The 20,858-nt window shown below is 48.9% G+C and overlaps 1 protein-coding gene across 2 annotated transcripts; it reads right to left on the bottom strand.

The window, feature by feature from the left end:
• Positions 1–85: 85 nt before the first annotated feature.
• On the bottom strand, positions 86–19,911 carry LOC114869526 (phosphatidylinositol-binding clathrin assembly protein-like). 2 transcript variants are annotated; one of them, XM_029173826.3, is made up of 19 exons: positions 18,991–19,911; positions 13,343–13,485; positions 12,077–12,152; positions 11,733–11,835; positions 11,391–11,484; positions 11,209–11,320; positions 10,882–10,988; positions 9,516–9,557; positions 7,590–7,675; positions 7,157–7,259; positions 6,718–6,851; positions 6,541–6,638; positions 6,291–6,404; positions 6,162–6,192; positions 5,830–5,971; positions 5,214–5,237; positions 4,905–4,961; positions 4,701–4,820; positions 86–4,281 (listed from the first exon to the last, which is right to left on the bottom strand). In XM_029173826.3, the coding sequence occupies exons 1-19, from the start codon at positions 19,118–19,120 to the stop codon at positions 4,267–4,269; spliced, it is 1,731 nt and encodes a 576-aa protein (XP_029029659.1). In that variant the 5' UTR covers positions 19,121–19,911; the 3' UTR covers positions 86–4,266. The 2 variants fall into 2 exon arrangements, with proteins under 2 accessions (XP_029029659.1, XP_029029660.1); XM_029173827.3 differs by lacking the exon at positions 9,516–9,557 and having other exon boundaries at positions 18,991–19,910.
• Positions 19,912–20,858: the final 947 nt, after the last annotated feature.

The raw sequence follows: 20,858 nt of genomic DNA, 5'->3' as shown, positions 1-20,858 counted from the left end.
AATTGAGCCATGTTTGCTTGACTCTATTATTATTTTCTTTTTTTATTTTGTTGTTGTTTGTAGAAGAGGCATCCAATAAAAGGGATTAGCATCAGATGACATTTTATTCCATTTCTTCCAAAAACATCAACCTATGCTTTTCAAATAAACAATTTGAGAACAATCAAAACCTGGTAATAATTTACTTTGCTATACAAAAAACAATGAGCAGTAATTGAAGATATAGATCCTCACTCATAGCTAACAAGACCTTTTCACTGAGTTTCATGCCCTCAACTGTTGACAGTTCACAGATGGATGCTAGAGTTCTGAATGAATACAGCTTGTAAACTGCATGTAAAATGTGTGTAGATGGACATGGGTGGAGCTTGAAACTGCATAGACATCATGCGCCTTCCACCAATATAAAGACATGGAAATGCAGTTTCTGCTCTGAGAACATGCAACTCTGGTTTCCACCTGCCAGATTAGTCCATGAAGTATCCTTAGTGCTGTTTTTGTAAGGAAACCTGTGTCAGTAGATGACGGCCTTGGGAGTCATCTGTTTTGGAAAATACAGGACTGCAAGTACATGTTCCTTCTAGTGTCCTTTCTGTAAAGTTAGAGTGCAGGTAGAAATATTGTGTGTGTGCTATGAATGTTGGTTTGGGGCAGATACTTTTAAGAAACCCTTTTCTGCTTTTGTTACTAGATTAAAGGAAGAGGAAGGACACCTGAATGAGAGGAACTCTGTTTTAACAGAGTCTGAGAAACAGAACAACTTTAGCTGCTAAACTAAATGTTGTAATTATGAAGAAGTGCTGTCTTTGTTATATTGGATAGGAAAATAAAAACTATATTTTTAATAATTAAAACTATTGCTGTAAAGAATATTGAGTACAAATATATGATTGATGCAGTTCAGCTTTGTGTGGGGCTGAAAACATTGCAATTTAAATGTCTTTGTATACTCGGTAAAGGTACAGCTCCTGGAGAGTCTAATCCTGGTTTCAGGAAGCCAGCGTGTGTAATCATTGATGACTTGGAATTGACAAATCCAGTTGTGGCAACAGACAGGACAAGACTGGGCAACACATTAAAACACCACACATGTGGACCAGACCAAACACGTATTACAGTACTTTGACTTTCAGTCACAACCTCCCATGATGCTGCTGGCATAGCATGAAAAAGGAGTGAACATTCAAACACACGTATTGAAAATAGCAACGCTTTAATAAAGAGCGATTTTACAAGACTGCAATGTCTAGCTAGCTAGGTGTTAACTGGCATTGACATCCACTGTGTTTTACAAAGACGCAGTGATGGTAACTGGGTTTGAAGTTTATGGGTTACTTGCAAGTTTGCATCTCTGCATGCGAGGCAGCCTTCAAACAGTTACAGACTGTACATTGTAAAACAGTTGATTATGAATGTCAATGAACGTTCATGTCAAGAGGTAAGTAAAAACTCTCATGGAGAAATTTCCTTAACGTTTTTCAAACACACCGGTAAGTGAGAGTTCACACAATGGTCATGCTTTTACCGGGCACACAAGCCAATAAAAAGACGACACTTAATCATGCAAAAAAAGACAGTTTCTTTGTCTCTAAAAAATAATATGACAAAAATCCTTTTGAATTCTGATATCATCCATCCGTAGTGACCTTGAATAAGAAGAAGCTGCGCTTTGATGATGACTTTGGTGCAAAAAAAATGTTCCTGTTTTGAAGAGGACAGACCCTGTCCTGTCCACTCCCTCGATGAAGACACTCTTGGTATAGACCAGTTGTGATAGTTTACCCTCGACCCTCCCCGAACCCCATCACCCCCCTCCTCATTGAAATGGACACAACAGCACAGACATCAGCCCCGGCCCACCCCGACCCGTCCCTTCAAAACACAACCATTCAAACACAAATACAGCAATAAATTGTCCCACGTACAGTACGTCATCCAATGGGGCTTCAATCACTTTACAGAGAGAGCACGTCTAAAACCACATGAACGGCATTAATTATATACAGAGGACGCAGTAACAGTCAAGAGTTTGGCCCAGGATGGATCGAGCTGCATTGTGGGAATGAAGTGCACAATGAAAAGAGCATTCGGTTGACGGAGAGAGACGAACCACTAGGACGAGGACTAACTGGGGGGAGTGTGTGTGGTCTCTGCGAGGAGTGGAGTCCAAGCAGCAGGTACTGAGGGACCGTGTGGAGAATCATAATGACAGTTTTTCCACCGGCTGGAGTTGGACGTGTTGGGCTCAGATTCACTTTGAGATTCCAGGTCTGATGACTTTTTTTTTCCTTTTTCTATTTTTGTGTGGTTTTTGAATATTAGCAGACGCGCGAGTGCAGAGCCACCTTACGCTGACGTGTTGTTCAGACTGGGACGCCATCACACTAACGCTGCTGTGTGATCGCGCGCCGCCAGCGCGCGGGAGACTTTCATCTCTAACTGAGGAGCGTGAACCCTGTTCGTCTCTGTGGGAAGGTTTGTGCACACAAACACACATACAGTACGTGTACATAGAACAGACAGTCCATATAAAACAGCTTCATTCCAACCGATTATTGCCCCTTTCGACTGTACATCCCAGCAATGATTTTAGTTTTTGTGCAGCAGAGCATAGTCCCCTCTCAAGGTTTGTGCTATATATGTCTATATCGTCTGTCTGTGGGTCTGACTGTGACCTTGGCTCTTCGAGAAGAGCCACATTAACATTTAACGTCTCATTAAAGCCTCCCTCGTCCAGCTGTCTGAACAAATCTAGACGTTGCCCCTGCAGGCATTAAGGTAGCGCTCAGCAGACATTACCCTCAGCTGCTCTGCCCTCATTCCACTCCTCAGACTGACCTTTAGCCGTCCTGTCCACAAATGTTAATACTACGTTACCGGACCTGTCTGCGCGCTAGCAACGCTCCTCCGCATGGAGGTGAGACATCTGCTGGTAATCGCCCTTATCTTGTGTTTCTGGGGTGGAAAACACTTCACCAGAGACTAATTTTGGACAAGACGAATGTTCAGGACAGTGAGGACGTTGTACAGTTGGGAGTTGTCATCATCTACTGACTGGTTTCCAGTTCCCTCTTTCTGTGGCTCTGGGTGCAGTTTCCCTACATGTAGAGCAGTGTGGGTTTAACAGAACCAGTTCTGAAAACAAGGTGAAAACGTAACGTAACCACGGTGATAGACAGTCACAAGGTCGCATGATATTGCACAGCTGTAGAGAAGGATAAGGGAGCGAACTACAGTGTGTACAGCACGACCCGGAGCAGAGATGGTCTGAGAGCTTTGTTTACATCCAAATGCAACTCCTGGGTCTGGCTCAGTGCTTTCGTCAGTAGTTCCAGTGCAGTGACACCTTGGTACCTGGCAACACAGTAATGACATCAGGTACCAAAAGAGAGACGCATACAGTACACAGCTACGTCATCACACACACACACACACACACACACACGCACACACGCACACACACACACTCCTGCCTGCAAATTATTGTTCCACACCGGATTCTCTATCTGAAATTGGCAATTAAGAACAAATGGAGTCCATAAAGGACTCAAACAGTATTGTTGATGCAGCACACTGAAATGTAGAAAAAAGGATCTCACACACACACGCATTCAGGTTGATTACTGCTGACATCAGGTGATGGATGACACGCAACCGGGAACCAATCTGGACAAGACGCTAGAATCACCTACAACGACACACACCCTTGGCAAAGTTCACACGGAGTAAAGTGCCAGCAGACAATCCAATCAGAGAAAAGAGACACGTGTCCTCCGAGTTTGATTCGGCCGTGGAGGTGGAGCGGGCAGCGGGCGTCGTGGAGGAGGAGGAGGAGGAGGAGGAGGAGGAGGAGGAGGAGGTCACCCGGTGGCAGCGGAGATTATGCACCTTCGCGTGGAGGTGTCAGTAATGGCCGTCTGAATTGGCAAATCAAACAGAGGATGAGTGGGATTGATGCAGAGCCTCTGGTGCCCCAGCGCTATAGATTCAAAGACAGAGGGATCAGCCGCCGCGTGGAGAGAGGAGAGGAGATTAGAGGGTCAGGCCACGCGGAACAGACATGGGCATTTAATCTTTTCTCCCTCCTCTGGTCCTCCTCCGTCCTCTCCCCTCCCTTTTCTCCTCCGTCCTCGTCTTTCTTCCTTCTGCACTGGATTCGCTTCTGGACTTGTTTCCTTCGACTCGTTCCTCTCGTCTTCTCTTCACCTCTCTCTCTCCCTCTCTCTCTCCCTCTCTCTCGGCTTTGCTGCCATGGTTACATCATCCCTACATGAAGTGCATCTGCAGAGGACGAGGTGAAAATGAAGAGTAATTTAGTGCAACAAAACAGCTCATCAAGTGTTCAGGCATCTATTGACAGGCATATTACCTGCTGCAGGTTCTCAGCAGCGTCTGCGCTCGCTGAGCAATTATATCGCTGGGTTATGTTTTGAATAATTGGTCAAAATACACTTGATTTTTTGTGGAGTCTTGTAGCAACTGGTGATTACTTGCAGTGAAAAACGCTCGCACTTGATGGTCATCTTTAAAATTATCTGACAACATGATTGATCACGCTTGTTGTGGGCAGCGCAGCTTGAACGCCACTTATCAGCCCGTAACAATCGCACCGAATGACGGCGCGGGTGTAAAAGGATGACTGAAGATGCCCTGTGATTCTTAAAGGGATGCTATGAACAGGTGACGGCCTTTTCCGTTACCTGTGTCCCCGGGATAGGTCCAAAGGGATTGTTGGGTCTCAGGACTGGCTGGTTGTACATGACAGGCTGCGGGGGCATCATGGGAACACCCCCCATCTGATGAGTCATCTGAGGAGGGAGCTGGTGAGAGGACAGGTAGGAGTCCGATTAAAGATGTGCTGAGCCAGCAAACGCTCAGCGAGAGCAGCTGGAGGCTGTTCTTACCATTCCGTACACAGGCACTTGGGGTGTTGTCATAGGAAAAGCCACTGGTGCTGGAGCCTGTGCAGAGAGCAGCATTCAAGTCAGCGTCACATCTTAGACTTTTAGCGGCATGCTCACAATAATCACCAGCGACAGAAAGAGGCACAACACGTTTTGAGCAATTAACGTAGCGGCGACAACAGCGACGAGGCGGCGCAGACAGCGACAGATTTCCCTTTTCTTCTGGTAATTCCAGTCTTCAACAATAATAGAAAAGACACCCAGCGAAGCCGAGAGCACGATGAAAAGGGGTGAGAGAAAGTTACTTACATAGCCAGTATAGATCATCCCGTTCTGTGGAGTGGAAGCAGAGGGAGAGAAGTGAGAACGGAGCTTAGTGCACTTCTACAAACAACAATCAGAGCCTGTGAGTCAAAAGACAGGGCCGAGAGAACGCAGACCTGTGCACATTCCTCATATTCTACTCTACCGCTTCCACTTTCCATTCACGTCCCACCGCCGGCTTTCCGGGCCATTTGCTGAATAAATGAGCGGTGTGAGTTGAGAGGTCAATCAGTTGAAAATTAAAAGATGAAACCAGATTGAACGAAGGAGACGCGTGGATAATTAGAATAAAGCACAAAGGACGGAGGCACATTTGGAAGCTCCTTCAAAAGCCCCGAGTGCAGCAGAACGCTGCGTTTGGCCAACAGGTGCATTTGATGGATCTCAGTCCATATCATTAGGAGAAACTGATTCTGCTGACTAGATGATGGATGGCACCAAATTAATGCACAATACGATTCTTCAAGGCATCGCTGTGAGACGTAAGCGCCTCATCAACACACATATTTCAGGTTCTGTAGTTAATTTATTAGAGTTGCACAGACAGAAGCTGAGGCTTGAAACTGATCCTCTTCATGAGGACAGCGTAGATGTCATTTACCATCTGTGGGACGGGCATGGGGGCAGGAGCCATGGGATGAGTGGTGTGGGTCCAGTTGGTGCTGGTGCACATGGTCTTTGACTGCCAGCCACTTCCTCCCGTTGGCTTCTTCTCCACAAGATGACTCCACTGGAGCTCAGGCCTGATGCAAACACGCACGCACATGCACATGTACACACACACACGCACACACACGCACACACACACACGTTTCCAGGTGTTCAGCAAAAAGGAGGTCATGACTCATACGTGAGACTAAACAGTGCTAAAACTGGAGAGACAGTCTTTTTTGCTAGTGGCTGGGATTTTGATGTCAGAAGAAACCCACTCACTTTTTCGCTGGCGTTCCCCCAAACTGCAAGTCTGCAGAAGGCAAAACACAAAACAGCCTCAGCGGAAAGAAAGCGGCCGACGGCCCAGAACCAAAGCGAGGACAAAATATCTGGGAGCTGTGTACTTACTACCAACAAGGCTGGCTAATGAAGAGTCCAGGTCGTTGGGCAGCATTTTCCCAGAGTGCAACTGGGCTCCTGGGCTATGGATCTGAGCGGGCAGGGCCGGCTTCAGCAGGTCACCTGACGTCCAGTGGTTGCCGTGGTAACGTGAAAGGACGATTACAAAGACGGGCAAAGAGTCAGAAACGTGCGTGTGTGCTTGTGCGTGCGTGCATGTGTGCGTGCGTGCATGTGTGTGTGTGTGTGTCTGACCTACCTCCCCAGGCGTTGTTGTTGTGGGGCACAGTGTGTGTGGTCTGGATGGGGGTGAAGCTGGGCTGCAGGGTGAACAGCTCACTGCTCAGGTTTGGCACGCTGCAGGAAGCACAGCACGGTTCAGGCTCTCGTCGCGCGTCTCAAACCAAACCTGTGCGAGTACTCGTGTGCGACTCACTGGTTGCTGACGGGGACTATGGGCGAGTTGGAGAACAGGTCTGTGGCCCCTCCGCTGCTGTTGGCACTGGCCACCGACTGGGCGCTGGGCGACACATTCGGCGTCTGGATGTCGTTCACCTTGTGAGCGTCCTCCTGCGTGAACAGAACGTCAACAGAACGTCAACAGAACGTGAACAAAACTTCAGGAGAACATCAGCAGAACGTCAGCAGAACGTCAACAGAACGTCAGGAGAACGTCAACAGAACGTCAGCATCCAACTGGCTCTAATCACAGTTCATCAGTTCATTTCTATTCTCCCTGCAGCCCTGTGTTGGCCAGCAGCCACACACAGACAGCGTCCTGCTGCAGGATCAACACAGTCGCCTATTAAGCATCAACAAAGGTGCGAGGAACAGAAAAGACTGGAGCCTCGTTGTTGAACTAAACAACGTCTTGCCTTGTGCTGCTGCAGTCTGTTGTCATCTGTCTTGTCGTCCATACGGCTGAGAGAGATCCCAGTGCTGGAGAGGGAGGACACGGCACTGGACAAGGTGCTGGATCTGAGGGTGAGACGCACACACACACACACACACACACACACACACACACACACACACACACACACACACACACACACACACACACACACACACACACACACACACACAAACACACACACACACACACACACACACACACACACACACACACACACACACACACACACACACACAGTTTTTTTACTGAGTTGCACTTTCTTGAAAAATCAAAAAGGTGTCTTGCTATGAATTGTTTGTTGCAATGCATGCTGGGTATTTCAGTATAAGTCATTACCAATAGCCAAACAAAGAAGCAATAACCATGATTGCAGGATCAAAGTGGCACGGTACCTGCTGGTGGTGGAGAAGTCCTTGAGCTTCCTGCCCTCCAGGGAGGCTAGATGCTGCTCCAGAGCCTCCAGGAGAGAACTGGGAGCCTGAGGGGGTGAAGGTTTGGGAAAGCCAGGGCTGGAGTTAGAACCACAGCCCAGTAAGAACTAAGTGGGACACACGCTTTCTCTTTGTTCACTCCCACATTTTATCGCTCTCTCTCTCTCTCTCACACATACACTCTCTCTCTCACACACACACACACACACACACACACACACACACACACACACACACACACACACACACACACACACACACACACACACACACACACACACACACACACACACACACACACACACAAAGCAGCAGCAGAATTAAAACGTCACCCTCAGATTTGGTGTCTATTCTACAACAGCTCTTTGTTCTTTTGTTTTCCAGTTTTTTTGTGGTTTTTGCAGTTGGTTTCATCAGGTTCGGTTGACCAGCATGCACACATCAGCGCCGGATCATGCAAGCGAGTCCACAGCGGGACTGACAGGTCAGAACAAATTAGAGCGTTATCGCTGCGGGGCTCCGGAGCAGAAACATAACAAACACATCTGAACCGCCTAACGAGCCCATGCAGATGCCAGCGGTGCACAGACGCTCTCAGAGACACACACACGCGCACACACGCAAAGGAAAACACAGTCCAAGAATCAAGAGTTAACCCGTGGATTCCACTCATCTTAAAAATCAAATTACCCAATCTTCATTTGATTTCATTTTGGAATTAGGCAGCAGCTACACAAAATCACAGGCAAGCGGTCGTTTTATCCCGCTGGAAGCCAAGGACGTTAACTCAGTGAAATGTAAACGTCTGGTGAGAAACCGGGCATGCACATCCAGCATTTCAGCCCGCGAGGCTGGACGGCTTCACTCTGGCCACATGTGATGCCACGGTTTTCACCCAGAGCCTTAAATTTCAGCGCTGGAAAACACGATGCAAACACAACAAGCAAAGAAAAGATTTCTCATATACTTATTTTAAGGGGGAAAGAGAGTAAAATGCGAATTCTGGATATCCTTCTTCTGAGAAATCTAGAATATGCTAAAAGTTTAAAAGTAAAACAGACACATATCTAGAGCTCAGTAAAGGCATGGGTCACTATGTGGTTGAATAAGGGCATATAAGGTCTTCATAAGCACTACCAACACGGCCCTCCTTTTAAAAAGTCACTTTTCTGGTCATAAACGTCCAATTATGCGTCGAAGATCAAGGTCTTTAGCATGATGTGCAGTGCTTATGATGGCATTATGTGCTCCCATCCAAGTCATATTTGCAGAAACCTATTTAATAAAAACCATTCGCTGCTCTCCCCACAGCTGATGCAAAGGGACATAATCTTTTCAGGAACACTGCTTATATGGGCAAGAAACCTATTTCATAAGGATGTGCTGACATATTTGGGTGATAAGCCTTTGAATCAGGAGACAATCCCTGATATTTACACTGGGAAAATGCCAGAAGGACTGCTGGAAAATATGCAGGCAGGTACTAAGCCCCAGTTTTGGACGTCTAAAATAGAAATATGCAAAAAAATAAAAGACTGACTTTTGATACTTGGCTGCTTTAGGAATCTTACCTTGCATTAACTTTTATTTGACAATGACTCACATTTGAGGTAAAAATAATCTAATGGTTAAAATTGTGGGGGGGGGTGTATTTATTGTTTCCTCTCTATTTTAGATTGTGTTCAGACGGAAACGGAGAAAGGGCAAAGGAGTTCAGGAGAGCGAAGAAGAGAGGAGAAGAACGGGGCAGCTGCAGTGTGGGCAGGTCTGTAGGGTGAGTAGGGAACGGGAGCATTTAGAATGAAGCATTATGGGATTGACTCGACAGAGTTAAATACTGGTTGACTGACTGGTTGATTGACTGATTGAGATGAGATGTAGACTGACCTGTGTGAGATCGGGGCTGTCGCCCTGATCTATCCCAACTCGCTGTGTCACAAAAAAGGAGGGGGAGGGGGGGTGGGGGAGGAAGGGGGGAGGCAAAATAAAAAGAAACCAAATGTAATAATAAAACGAGGAGTAAAGCAAAAAACCCAACAGACCACAGGTTAAAAAAGGGAAGAGGCGAGTGAAGGAGGAAGAGGAAGAGGAGGGAGAAAGAAGAATCAAACCCAAGCATTCATTACTTCATGCAGTGGCTGGAAAGGAAAAACAAATAAAAGACAACAGAGGAGGAGGGGAGGGGGCACATGCACTCACAACACCTACATATATATAGAGATATATATACAGTATATGTGAACACACATTTATAAGTACACACGCTGAGATCTGGAGCATGGTTTGAAATGAATGCTGAGCGCAGACGAACAGAACAGGCAGAGCAGAGAGGGCAGACAACAGGTCACATGACGGCAAGAGTGATAAAAAACACCCAAAACCAAGACACTCAACTAATGTTGACTTTGAACACAAAGAGGAGGGAGGGGCACGGATGACACACAAACAGACAAACACACGTTTGGTTAGACAGATAAAATGAATGGGTCCTTAAAGTCAACGTTAGTCTGTTGCTGTTGTCGTCGTTGTTGGTTTTTTTTTTGGTTTGTTTTATTTTTTCTGGCTCGAGCGGCTGCACTCACTCCAAACCTTCCTCCGAATGGGAACGAAAGCAAGCAGAGTGAGAGGCCTTTGAAGACGGCGCGCGGGATAACGCTACGGAGATAAAGCTGTTTATATTCCCTGTGAAGCCTAGCAACTGTTACAGGACAGCCATTATAAATAAAGATCAGGGCTTTTAGGAGGAGGGAGCAAATCAAATCGGAGGAGAGGAGACAGAGAGAGAGAGAGAGAGAGAGAGACAGAGGAGCTTGCTTCATGCAGGGCAGGCAAGAGAACAGGCAGCACACGCGTCCCTCAGCTGGAGGCGCTACTGTTTGTCTGGCTAAACCTCCAGCAACTACTGCCTCCCCCGGTCAGGGCAAGAGAAGGACAGAAACAGGAGAAATCTAGAGACAAAGAAACAGACTTGGAGGATTAGGGACATGAGACGCCAGGAGCTCGGACCCGGAGCTCGGACCCGGAGCTCGGACCCGGAGCTCGGACCCGGAGCTCGGACCCGGAGCTCGGACCCGGGCCGAAAATCGGCCCCGGAGCGAGTCTCAAAAGGCGCGCGTCGGAAATGATGCTCGTCTGAGGACGGGGCCCTTTGAGAGCGGCTCCAGGCACACGTTCCCACCTTTCTACTACTACTGTGAGTCTGACGCCTCCGCGCACGGCCAGCGGGACGGACGGACGGACGGACGGACGTTACCTCGGCCACTTTGAGGAACTCGGACAGCTTGGTCATCCGGTTGAGGAACGTCTTGTAGATCTCCAGAGCTTCTTTGCACTGGTTCTTCTTCATGTCAAAGTATTTCTCTGAGTGTCAGAAAACCAGGCATAAGATCATTCAGAACAAAAGGAGGGAGGCCAATACTTTTACTCTGCATATTATGGTGTGTTCAATGCCCGCGCGGTGACGAAGGACTGCAATCGCTTGATCTTAGCTCCTTACTCTTCACTGGCTTCGTATACGAGAAAAGCTCGGAGCCATTAAAGAGAGAAGCTGGATTTCGGGCCCAGAACCCGCGTGCTTTACCCAGCATGTTGATGACGCCCTCGTTGTACGCGGCGAACAGCCGTATGGAGTCCTTGAAGAGCAGCATGAACGCCGTGTTGATCACGCCGTTGGTCAGCTCGTTGGAGTTGGGCTGCAACGAGACGCGGGTTCAGCTGCGCTCACGCTCCAGCCTGAATGATCCTCTGCATCGCTTCCTTTACCTGGAAGTCCAGCAGCGCGTCCAGCTGGTTCTGGATGATGGGCAGGGTCTTGATCAGCTTCTCCGTGTTCATGGTGCGCATCACGCCGTCGGCCCTAATAACACGCAAAAACACACGTGCACATAGACACGGGACTTAACGACCATCCAGCACCGACAGGGTGAATAAATAATACACACACAGACGTAAACACATTTGGAAGCAAATTAAAGTAATTAGAGTTCCGGCCGCCTACAAATAAAACCTTGCATGTTGAAGCAGTCACAACTGGCCATAAGGGACTGTTTCACCTGGGTGGCACTAGTTGTGCGTCAGCAGTGTGATTGTGCAGGAGTGTGTTACCCTCTCTTCATCTTGGTGAAGTCCACCGCTGCTAGCCTGTAAGACATGGCCTTCTCATTCAGGTAGCGGCTGTAGCGTCTGATGAAGGTGGACATGTTGTATCCTGGGGGACGGAGCAGCGTTAGTGACTCGTCACCTTTCCGTACAATACTATCCCCTGCGTGACGTCCTTTATTCAGACTCTCCGACCTTGTGTTTATTTATGCAGAGAGGAAAAACACAGGATCTGCAGCTTAGCAATCCTCTGCTGCTGCTTTTGAAACGGACCGAGTCCGACATGAAGTCATTCTGTCGGACGCGCAGCGGTGCTGAGCGCACAAACAGCCCAAATGGCATTAAATCACCTTGTAGTGCAGCCTTATCCAGAAAGTTGTTGAGGTTGAAGAGCGTGTTTCTGGAGGCAAGATACTGCATCAGTCTCTGATGGAAGAGGAGGAGAACAGAGGGGCGAGTTAGCTTCTTATCTGTTGCTGCTGTCTGACTATAAATACAGGAGAGAGAGAGGCTGCAGGTGAAGGGAAGCCGCTGAGTCTGATGGATTAAATAAAGGCTTGGCTTCTATTTTATACCTGTAGTAATGCACCAATTAATCCAAGGGAACCTATAAATGAATTCTGGTATCAACCTCCTGCTTTAAAGTCAAATACATTACATTAAGGAAGTAAACAGCTTTCATCCACTCATTCAGGCCTTTTCTGGCCACGTTACTAAAAGCTCCGCTGCTCCGCGCTCCGACCGGGTCGTCGTGCCCCCAGTAATCGCTGCCGCAGCCTCCACTTTCCTCCTCTGATGTTTTGGCCGTTCTCGCTCTCTTGTTGTGAGCGCGAGAGTGTCCGACCGGCCGTCCAAATGTCAGCGGGACACCTCATCGGCTCCCGCTGGACACGCGGAGATATGGCTTCAAAGGAACCCTGTGTGAGAGTTTGAGGGTAATTGGCTCCAACCTGAGGAGCAAAGCGTCTGGAGGCAGGTTGAAAAGTGGCGGTTGGTTGTGAGCACAAGATCGACTCAATCCAGGAAATTAGTTTTAGCTCAGCATAGATTTAAATGAATCTAGTTCAAGCATATGTTTGTTATTTACCCCTCATAAATTAATGAGGCGATAACAGATGAACTAACATGTTGTGGGTCACTGGCTGATTAATATTTCCACCACTGTTACACGTAAATAAAACAAACTAGGCAGCGACGCTGATCCCGCTTCTGCCTGAATTCCTAAACATGAAGGTGAGACGTGTTGATTTATAATTAAGGCTCCAAAATAAACCAGAACACACGGAATAATGAGAACAATATGTATGAATGTGCCGTCCATCTGAAGACTTTGATGAGTAAAAATACATCCCTTTGTTGTGCGGCTGTACTTTGGAACAACCTTCCTTCAAGCTTAAAACTAATTACATCAGCTGCATATTCAGAGTGGCCTTGAAAACATGGCTCCCTGGTAATTTATAACTTGATTTACATAATGAAAGAAGCCCAGAACAAGGCGGCCGTGTTCCTTTTAAGTGCGATATTTGTCCTGCGTTGTTTGTTAAACGCGAAAGGCAACAGCAACAGCGGCAACGCGTGTGTGTGCTGCCGCTGTGGGTCTTTGACCTTCAGCTCACCTCGTTGCCGTACATCACGAGGTGGTGCGTGGTGATGAGCGCTTTAAAGACCACGATCCAGCTGTTGCTGGCCGTGCGCTCCAGCAGCGTGTCTGCCAGGTGGGGGATGCTGACGTTCAGCTCATTGGTGCAGTGGATCAGGTCTGCGGACAGGAGACACGCAGCGTAAATGATTAAATACGAGCAATGAGTGGTTGCTTCATTATTTATTGTGGAAGCAGATGTGTGAACCAGAGGCTGGAGATCATTGGCAAAGTGTCCTTAAAGGCACCTGTTAAAAGAATAATGAATAACACGAGAGAGAGAGAGAGAGAGAGAGAGAGAGAGAGAGAGAGAGAGAGAGAGAGAGAGAGAGAGAGAGAGCGCTCCGGTTGTTGTGAATCGATGACGAGTGACTGAGCACAGTGAATGTATTCATGCTGCATTGCCTTTGGCTCACCCTGTATCAGCATACAGATCAATAACAAGATGATCAGTTAATGATAGAGACGTTACCGATTTATCAGAACCAGAGCCACTGTATCAGAAAATCCATTTCCTGGCTGTGATTCAACGTCGCCGCCCACCTACGCCAGCAAAATGTCAATAAAATATCAAGGCAGCCGACGGAAAGTTACGCTACAAGGTCGGTCATATTCCAGCACAATCAAGTCAGAGGATGCTTAATTAAAAATAAGAAACTGTCAAACGGAGAGGCGGCTGATGAATAATGAATCTGAATGTTCTGCAGAGCATCTTTGTGAGCGGTGGCGGATGAGAAGTGAGCTGGGTCCAGCGTTTCGCTCATCTACAGTGCAAATTGGCTGTTCAAAGCCAACGTGGAACAGATTTCAAAAGGAAAATAGCTGCGCGCTCTGCTGCGTGCGGGACTCAAAGGTCTGACAAATGCCAAACTGTGTGCGATTCCAAATTAGAACCTGCCGGGGACGGAGGACGGAAGGGGACCGGACGTAAAGGAACCCAACGGCACCAGACAATTTTCAGATTTGATTTGATTATTGTCTGCGGTGCATTGTGCAAACCTGTAAAGGTGGAATCCGCCACATCCGTCTGCTTGAATGACCTTGACCGTGACTCTTTACAGGAAAACCCTGTAAATGGGCTGTCGTGTGCGTTTACTGTATAATCTGCTCAGTGACATTTACCACAGGCTTCTACTCCTGCATAAACCAATTACAGTAATCTCTGCGTTTTGCTCTGAAAATAATAAACACCATGTTATCAGTGACTGTCTGTGCAGATGTTCGACTAAAAAAAAGCTAATACTGGTGTAAACGATGAAATCTATGCAGGAAAGCTTGAAAGCTGGTCCGATGACACGCAAACGCACAGACAGTGAAGGGATGTGAAGTCCCAGCGATGCAGACAGCGGAGCCACTGGGAGGAAGCGGGCTCGCGTCCAGACCTAGACGGGGGAGAGAACCTGAAACGGCTCCGGGCTCGTTCTCCTCCACGCCATCAGAGGTCATCGGGGGTTTATTTGAAAAGCCCTGTGACGTTGGCCGGCGCCCACGCAAACGCCGGATGGCGAGGAGTCCCGGTCGATAGCGTGGTTGAATGTTTAACATGTTCAAAGGCTCCCGGAGCACCGGCGGTTCACGCCGCTAACGCTAACGCTCCGGACCCGCTCGGCTCCGCTTTAAGTTAAGGCCTCAGTGACGACACAGCCGGTAACAGCTGCAGCCATGTTTATTAGTGGGTTTAGCCTGTCAGCACCCCGTCAGCGTGGGTAAAGACGGCTCTATATCATTAATGTTGAGATAAACTGATGTTTGCCTTTACTATAAAACCACATGTGTATAAAAACTACAAACCCTGGAATTACAGCAGCATTTTCTTCATACTTCCCTTATTTCCCTGTGCGTGTGTGTTTAGCTTCTCTCCTCGTTAATGGGGGCGTTCCGTCATTGTTAATGGTTTGTTTGTGAATTTCCTTCAAGCTCAATAATTAATAGCAACTTATTGATTCCAGCTAATTAATGTTTTCTGTGAAACGTGAACGCAGCCAAACGCAGCAGCGGGGGGGCGAAGGCGCGCGAGCGTTAGCCCCCGTGCTAATAGCAGCCATTAGCCTGAAGACTCCGCTGACCTCAAGTAGAGCGTTCACTCTTCATTCACTCAATCGTTCACATTTGTGACATCTCCTTTAAACTAAACGAGAAAATCGTACACCCTGGGCTTCGTTATTAGCCGTCTGTCCAGTCTGATGCTAGGTGTTAGGTACAGACAGAATGCAAGGCTAACGTGCGCAAGCTCGTTCAAATTAGCTGTGATTTACTATAAACTCGCCTGACAGTGGAATCTCTGTGTTTCTAGATGCCATTAAACTAAATAATTGCATGAATACAGTGGAAAACTAAATAATGGCGCTTCTTCACTTCAGTCAATTAATGCAGATGCCTCGTCCACCTCCGTGTCCTGCTCGGGGCGATAATACGCCGGCTAGGATTTAATATTCGACACATGGCGGTGTAAATAGCCAGCGGGGTGTGATGAAGTATTGACTGAGCGACTGCCGGCCGAGATTACTGATAAGTTGCCGTCCCTGCATGAGTTCACACGCACCTAGAAATAATCTTTAGGATATAATTTAAAGAAAGAACGAGACTGCGGCACGGTGCCACCGAGTTCGGTTCAACACCGTCAGAGTGAGAGGTCTGATAAAATACAAATGTGTGACTGCAGGGATTTCTCCTCCATAAAGAGACTTTCTGTAAGTGTAATAAAAACATTATTCAATACAATTTAAGACCTTGGCTTTAGATAAAGTGGGTAATTATTTAGTACCTGGAATTGAATTGTGAGATGAGGTCATTGAAGTGACACAGCCGCCGTGGGAGCACATGTGTGGGGTTATTCATTAAGGCTGAGTGCTGCTACCGCGTCACGCCGTCTGTGACTCATTTCAGCGTCTTCTTTCACTTCATTGGAGTGAAAGGCCGTGAATGTGGCGACTGAGGAGCAAAGGGCCCATAATTGTTCGCGGGCGTCGCGGGGCAGAAGGTCACCCCTGGCCCGATGGCCGCCCTGCGCGCGATAAACCGGACTTTCTGCCGCCCATCAGGCTGCGCGTCGCGCCCGTCACGTTTGTGGACGGTAAATAACCGGCGCCGCCCGCTCGCGTCGCCGGGCAGCCTGTCAAGGTCGTTACAGTAAAGGCGGAGCTGGGCTGAGCAGCGCCGAGGCCCGCGGCGGTCGGAGCGACCGCAGCGTCCTTTGAGGTGAGCTGCGCCTACAGACGGCGGATCAATAACAGGAGGAATGTATTTATACGGTGATTTAAATGTCGCCTGTGTTTATCGGGCCTCTCTAATCCAGAGCCACAGCCTGTAGGTGCGTTTGATGCAACCGGGTTCTGATCTAAACACATCAGATTAGCTTCAAAGAATCTGATTTTAAATCCCTCAGATGAGCGACTTTGCTGCGACTCTTTGTTCGCGGTGCTTGTACTAATAACACGGAGGAAGTGGGAAACTCAAGCTTCTGGGTTCCTGTTCACTCTGTGGCACCAGTTACCATAAAACTGAACCTGCAGCGTCTTCGTAGAGGAAACGAGTCGGGGCGAACCGGTGCGTGGATGATGGTTCTCTGCCGCAGACGTACAACAGGTGATTCCCATAAAACCCGCTGAGCTCCAGCCATGTTGTCAGCGTTAGACATGTGAAGGTGTGAGGGAGGTGTAAAATCCCAACGTTCATATTTCACCTTGCCTCGGTCTCACCCGCACTTATTTCTGCTGAGGGCCTTTTATCGCGTCAAAGACCAGACAGTGTCCTGAACCTGACACGGTTTCGAGTGGGAGAGACTCTCAGATCTAAATGCGGTCTGCCTGAGTCGCATAAAGACAGCGTGGGTCACACACACCTGAACTCCCAGCCCCGGGATCGACCCGTCCTTCCGCTCGGGCCGACTCATCAGCTGCTCCTTTAGTGCCGAGCTCATTGCTTTTGCTTTCAATTCTGTGCCATTAAGGTGCTCTCAGGCAGGCGAGGGATTAGAGCCACTGACCTCCCGATCACGAACGCACCGCCTCCTCCGACCCCCCTCTAATCCCCGACGTGCAGCATGCGCCCCTCATAAATGCCGGCGAGAGCGGGGGCCGTGCGTCACATCACGCCCTGCACAGAGGAGCGGACCCTCCAGCAGGAAGTAGAACGTGTCTATTAGAACAGCTGCATCTGAATGGCTCAAGCACAAAACGCTCATTCAACTATAAACTCAGGCTTCCAGAGGGATGAACTGAGAACTGATGAACTCCCGTTTCTGCGTCGGCGCCGATCGGACCCATCCGACCCGCGATCCACTCGGCGCGTGGAGGGTTCGCCGTGTATTTTCAGAACATGTGCTCTCAGCCCCGAGTGAAGTGACGTTTACAGGTTGTGAGAGACTCCAACTCGCGGCGGGCGGCGCAGGTGGACAAGCGTCGGTGAGGGCGGTGAGAGGCCCTTATGGAGCTCCGCCTACAGAGACCAGGGCTTCAGGGCGTCAGAGCCAAAGCGTAAGACGCTGGAGCCGTGATGCCGCTGGTCAAAGTCGAGATAAGGAGATTTGTGTGGAGTCAAAGCGCCGCTGTTTCTCTGTGAGTCACAAAAGGACCTTTTTGGTTGTAAATGCTCCCAAACTTGCTTCCGAGCCTTTCTGACGCCCCCTCCCCTCCCCTCAACTAGGCCTCATGGGTGGTTTTGTGCTTTACTGTGGTGAAATCTTCTGAAGGAGCCGATTCCCAGTGCCACCTCTGCCGTGGACACAGGGACTAATCCTGTGCCAAACTTGCCGTCTGACTGGCTGGCACCCCCACCCCCCCCCCACACACACACAGACTCATCCACACCCCCCCCCCCCCCCATGAGCCGCCTTGCTGTTTGCCCGTCTGCGCGTCCGTCTGCGCGTCTGACTGGCAGCGCCATCGATTACCTGTGCTCTGTATTGATCACGTCAAGTAATTATAGTGAGCCAGAAAAGCCACCTCACCTCATAATCACTGGTGAAATCTACATGCGAGGAGTCCTGCCTCCTCTGCTCGCAGGCTCGGACAATTAGCGAAATGTGGACTGACACTAAAAAAGCCCCGTAGTCGCAGGCAGCAGCACGAGCCCCCGGGATGCGTTCACTGACCGGCTCTGGACTGACAGCAGCAACACATTCACTGGTGATAACTGCGCAGAGGACATGACAGTGAATTTGAATGTGATGTTGTAGCAATGCTGCACAAATAACGCACATCCACCACTGATGTGTCCCCAGTGTGGGGATATAGTGCTGCTGCTGATAGTGGCGTTAATAATGGATGGGCCTCCACTGTAAAGCGGCTGTTTGCAATATTATTGGCCTGTACCACAGTGGAGTATTTCCTCTGAATGATATGCACAGATAGTATCTGGCTATTTGCCCCTCGCCTTATATTAGAATTTACTGCTTGCATTAGCGCTCGGATGCGTCGGACGTGCGTGCGCCGCTGCGTAAATCACATTTTAATCTAAGGGAATGTAATGGTGCCTAATTAAAGAGGCTGCAAACAAAACGCGCGAGACAAGAGGGGGAGAATAATAGATGCTGTTTACACAAGCCTATCCTTTGTGAGGAGGATGAAAGATGCTGGTGGCGGGATGCATGCACGCACAGGAGCACTGATGCTATGTGTAACCTACAGTCAAGGTGTTTCTTCTTGGGTCCGCTGACTTCATGCGTCGTGGCCTTGCACACGGCTTTGCTGATGGCAGACCCGGTCATGCTGTGCTGCGCGGCGGCGATCCGGTCCGTCAAAGACTGTCCCGACATGTTACGATGAAGAAGGAGGAGGAGGAGGAGGAGGTGGCGGTGGCGGTGGATGAGGAGGCAGGCGGAGTGATGGTCGAGTCCGGGTGGGGGGAACCGGGGTGGACGATCAAAATGTCTTTAGCGGCGGGGAGGAGGGTAGTGCCCTCTGCGAGGATCGGCCGTCTGAGGAGGAGGAGGAGGAGGAGGAGGAGGAGGAGGAGGGCAGAAGCGTTCACCGACGAGGATCCGCTGGCAGAATTCATGCGGCGGCCAAATACGACATAAAACGCTCACATCCAGGGAACCTTTTATTATTCAGTCGAAGGCGCCGGCTGCGGAAATCAAACCCGACCTGTGGCCTTTAACGCCGAAAAAGCCGCGGCGAGCCGTATCAAAAGCGCATGAATGAGCCAGTAACGTGAGATCGTTTACAGCGAGCTGCGACGCGGATGTCCCTGAAGGAGCCGCTGCGACGCCGGCGGAATGCGCCCGCACGAGAGGTGAATCCGAAATGCGCCGGCGGTGGCGGCGAGCACGATCACGCCCCCTGTTACTGGAGATTAATATTTGAGCCGCGACAGAACAGGCCGCCGCGTCTACGCTCGTCTCTGCCCGGCGTCTCCTCCGAATCAATGCAGGGATCCGCGCGCAGACTGTCCGCTGCCCACAGCACCACGCGCTGGCCGCATCTGTAACATCAGCCGCTGTGATTCTCTCCCCAGTCTCTTTTAATCTCCTTACAAAAGGGTGTACGTCTGTGTTGAGGTTGCCGATAGGCCAATTCCCTTTTTTTTTCGTCAGTCAAACGCGTGTGTAAAATGGCAGTACATGAATCAGGTGACTGGGGGAGAAGGGCGATTGGGCCACTTTCTCGCGTCCGGGGAGGGCGTCTTAAAGCAGAAGGCGGTCTCTCGTCTAAACTCCATCACTCAATTTAAAAATCTCCATTTTCGTGTTTTGGATTTGAAATCTGTTGGACAAAAATGCAAATTTACGGCAGCTGAGGACAAACTGAGTTTATTTCCCCGAGAACCCAGTGACAAATGTGTTGCATTCCAGGACCAGGCTATTACACATCAAAGGGGGCCGAGTCCAATGTAAAACCGGCCTAATTGGAAAACATGGAATTTCAAATAACACTTGAGGCAAATTCAACAAAGGCCGAAGAGAGCGGCAGTGTCATGAATGCGACGCGGAGGAAATTGATTTTCAGGTTCGTGGAAACACATAAAGGTCGGACAGCAACTCAAGTTTATTCATATCTAGAGTGAAGTATCTCCCTTTTGAAGATGCTCAGGTGGTTTTTTAATTTTAATTGAGACGTCAACACTCGTGGACTTCACCACGAACACGCTCCCAGCTGAGACGCTGCTGTGCATCGAGCACCAGAGGAACCACACGTGTTGAGAAGCGGTTTACACTTTACCACTGAAATCCCTAATTAAAGCAGTTCCCCGACCACTTACAGCCTTTAGGTTTCACCAGGTGATGGAATCGACTGTTTAAACACTCAGTTTAGGGGATATATGTGCTAAATGACTCCTCTCCACCATCTCTGCAACACTTAAGTGGATTTCTTCCTGCCAAGGATCCTCCAGGGAACAGGGACGGATTTAAAGAGGAGCCATTACACATATTAGTGGGTCACTTATGATTGCTCACCATGTGTCACGTGTAATTACATGAAAACACACTTCATCTCAGCACAAACACTGAAATGTTTCGAGAAGAGGTCGAACCTGCAGCCGGAGCAGCGTGA

This window comes from Betta splendens, chromosome 14, assembly GCF_900634795.4.
Source record: "Betta splendens chromosome 14, fBetSpl5.4, whole genome shotgun sequence".
NCBI classification, from domain to species: Eukaryota; Metazoa; Chordata; class Actinopteri; order Anabantiformes; family Osphronemidae; genus Betta; species Betta splendens.
Note: the sequence above shows the minus strand (reverse complement) of the source record. Positions and strands in the feature narration are given on the sequence as shown.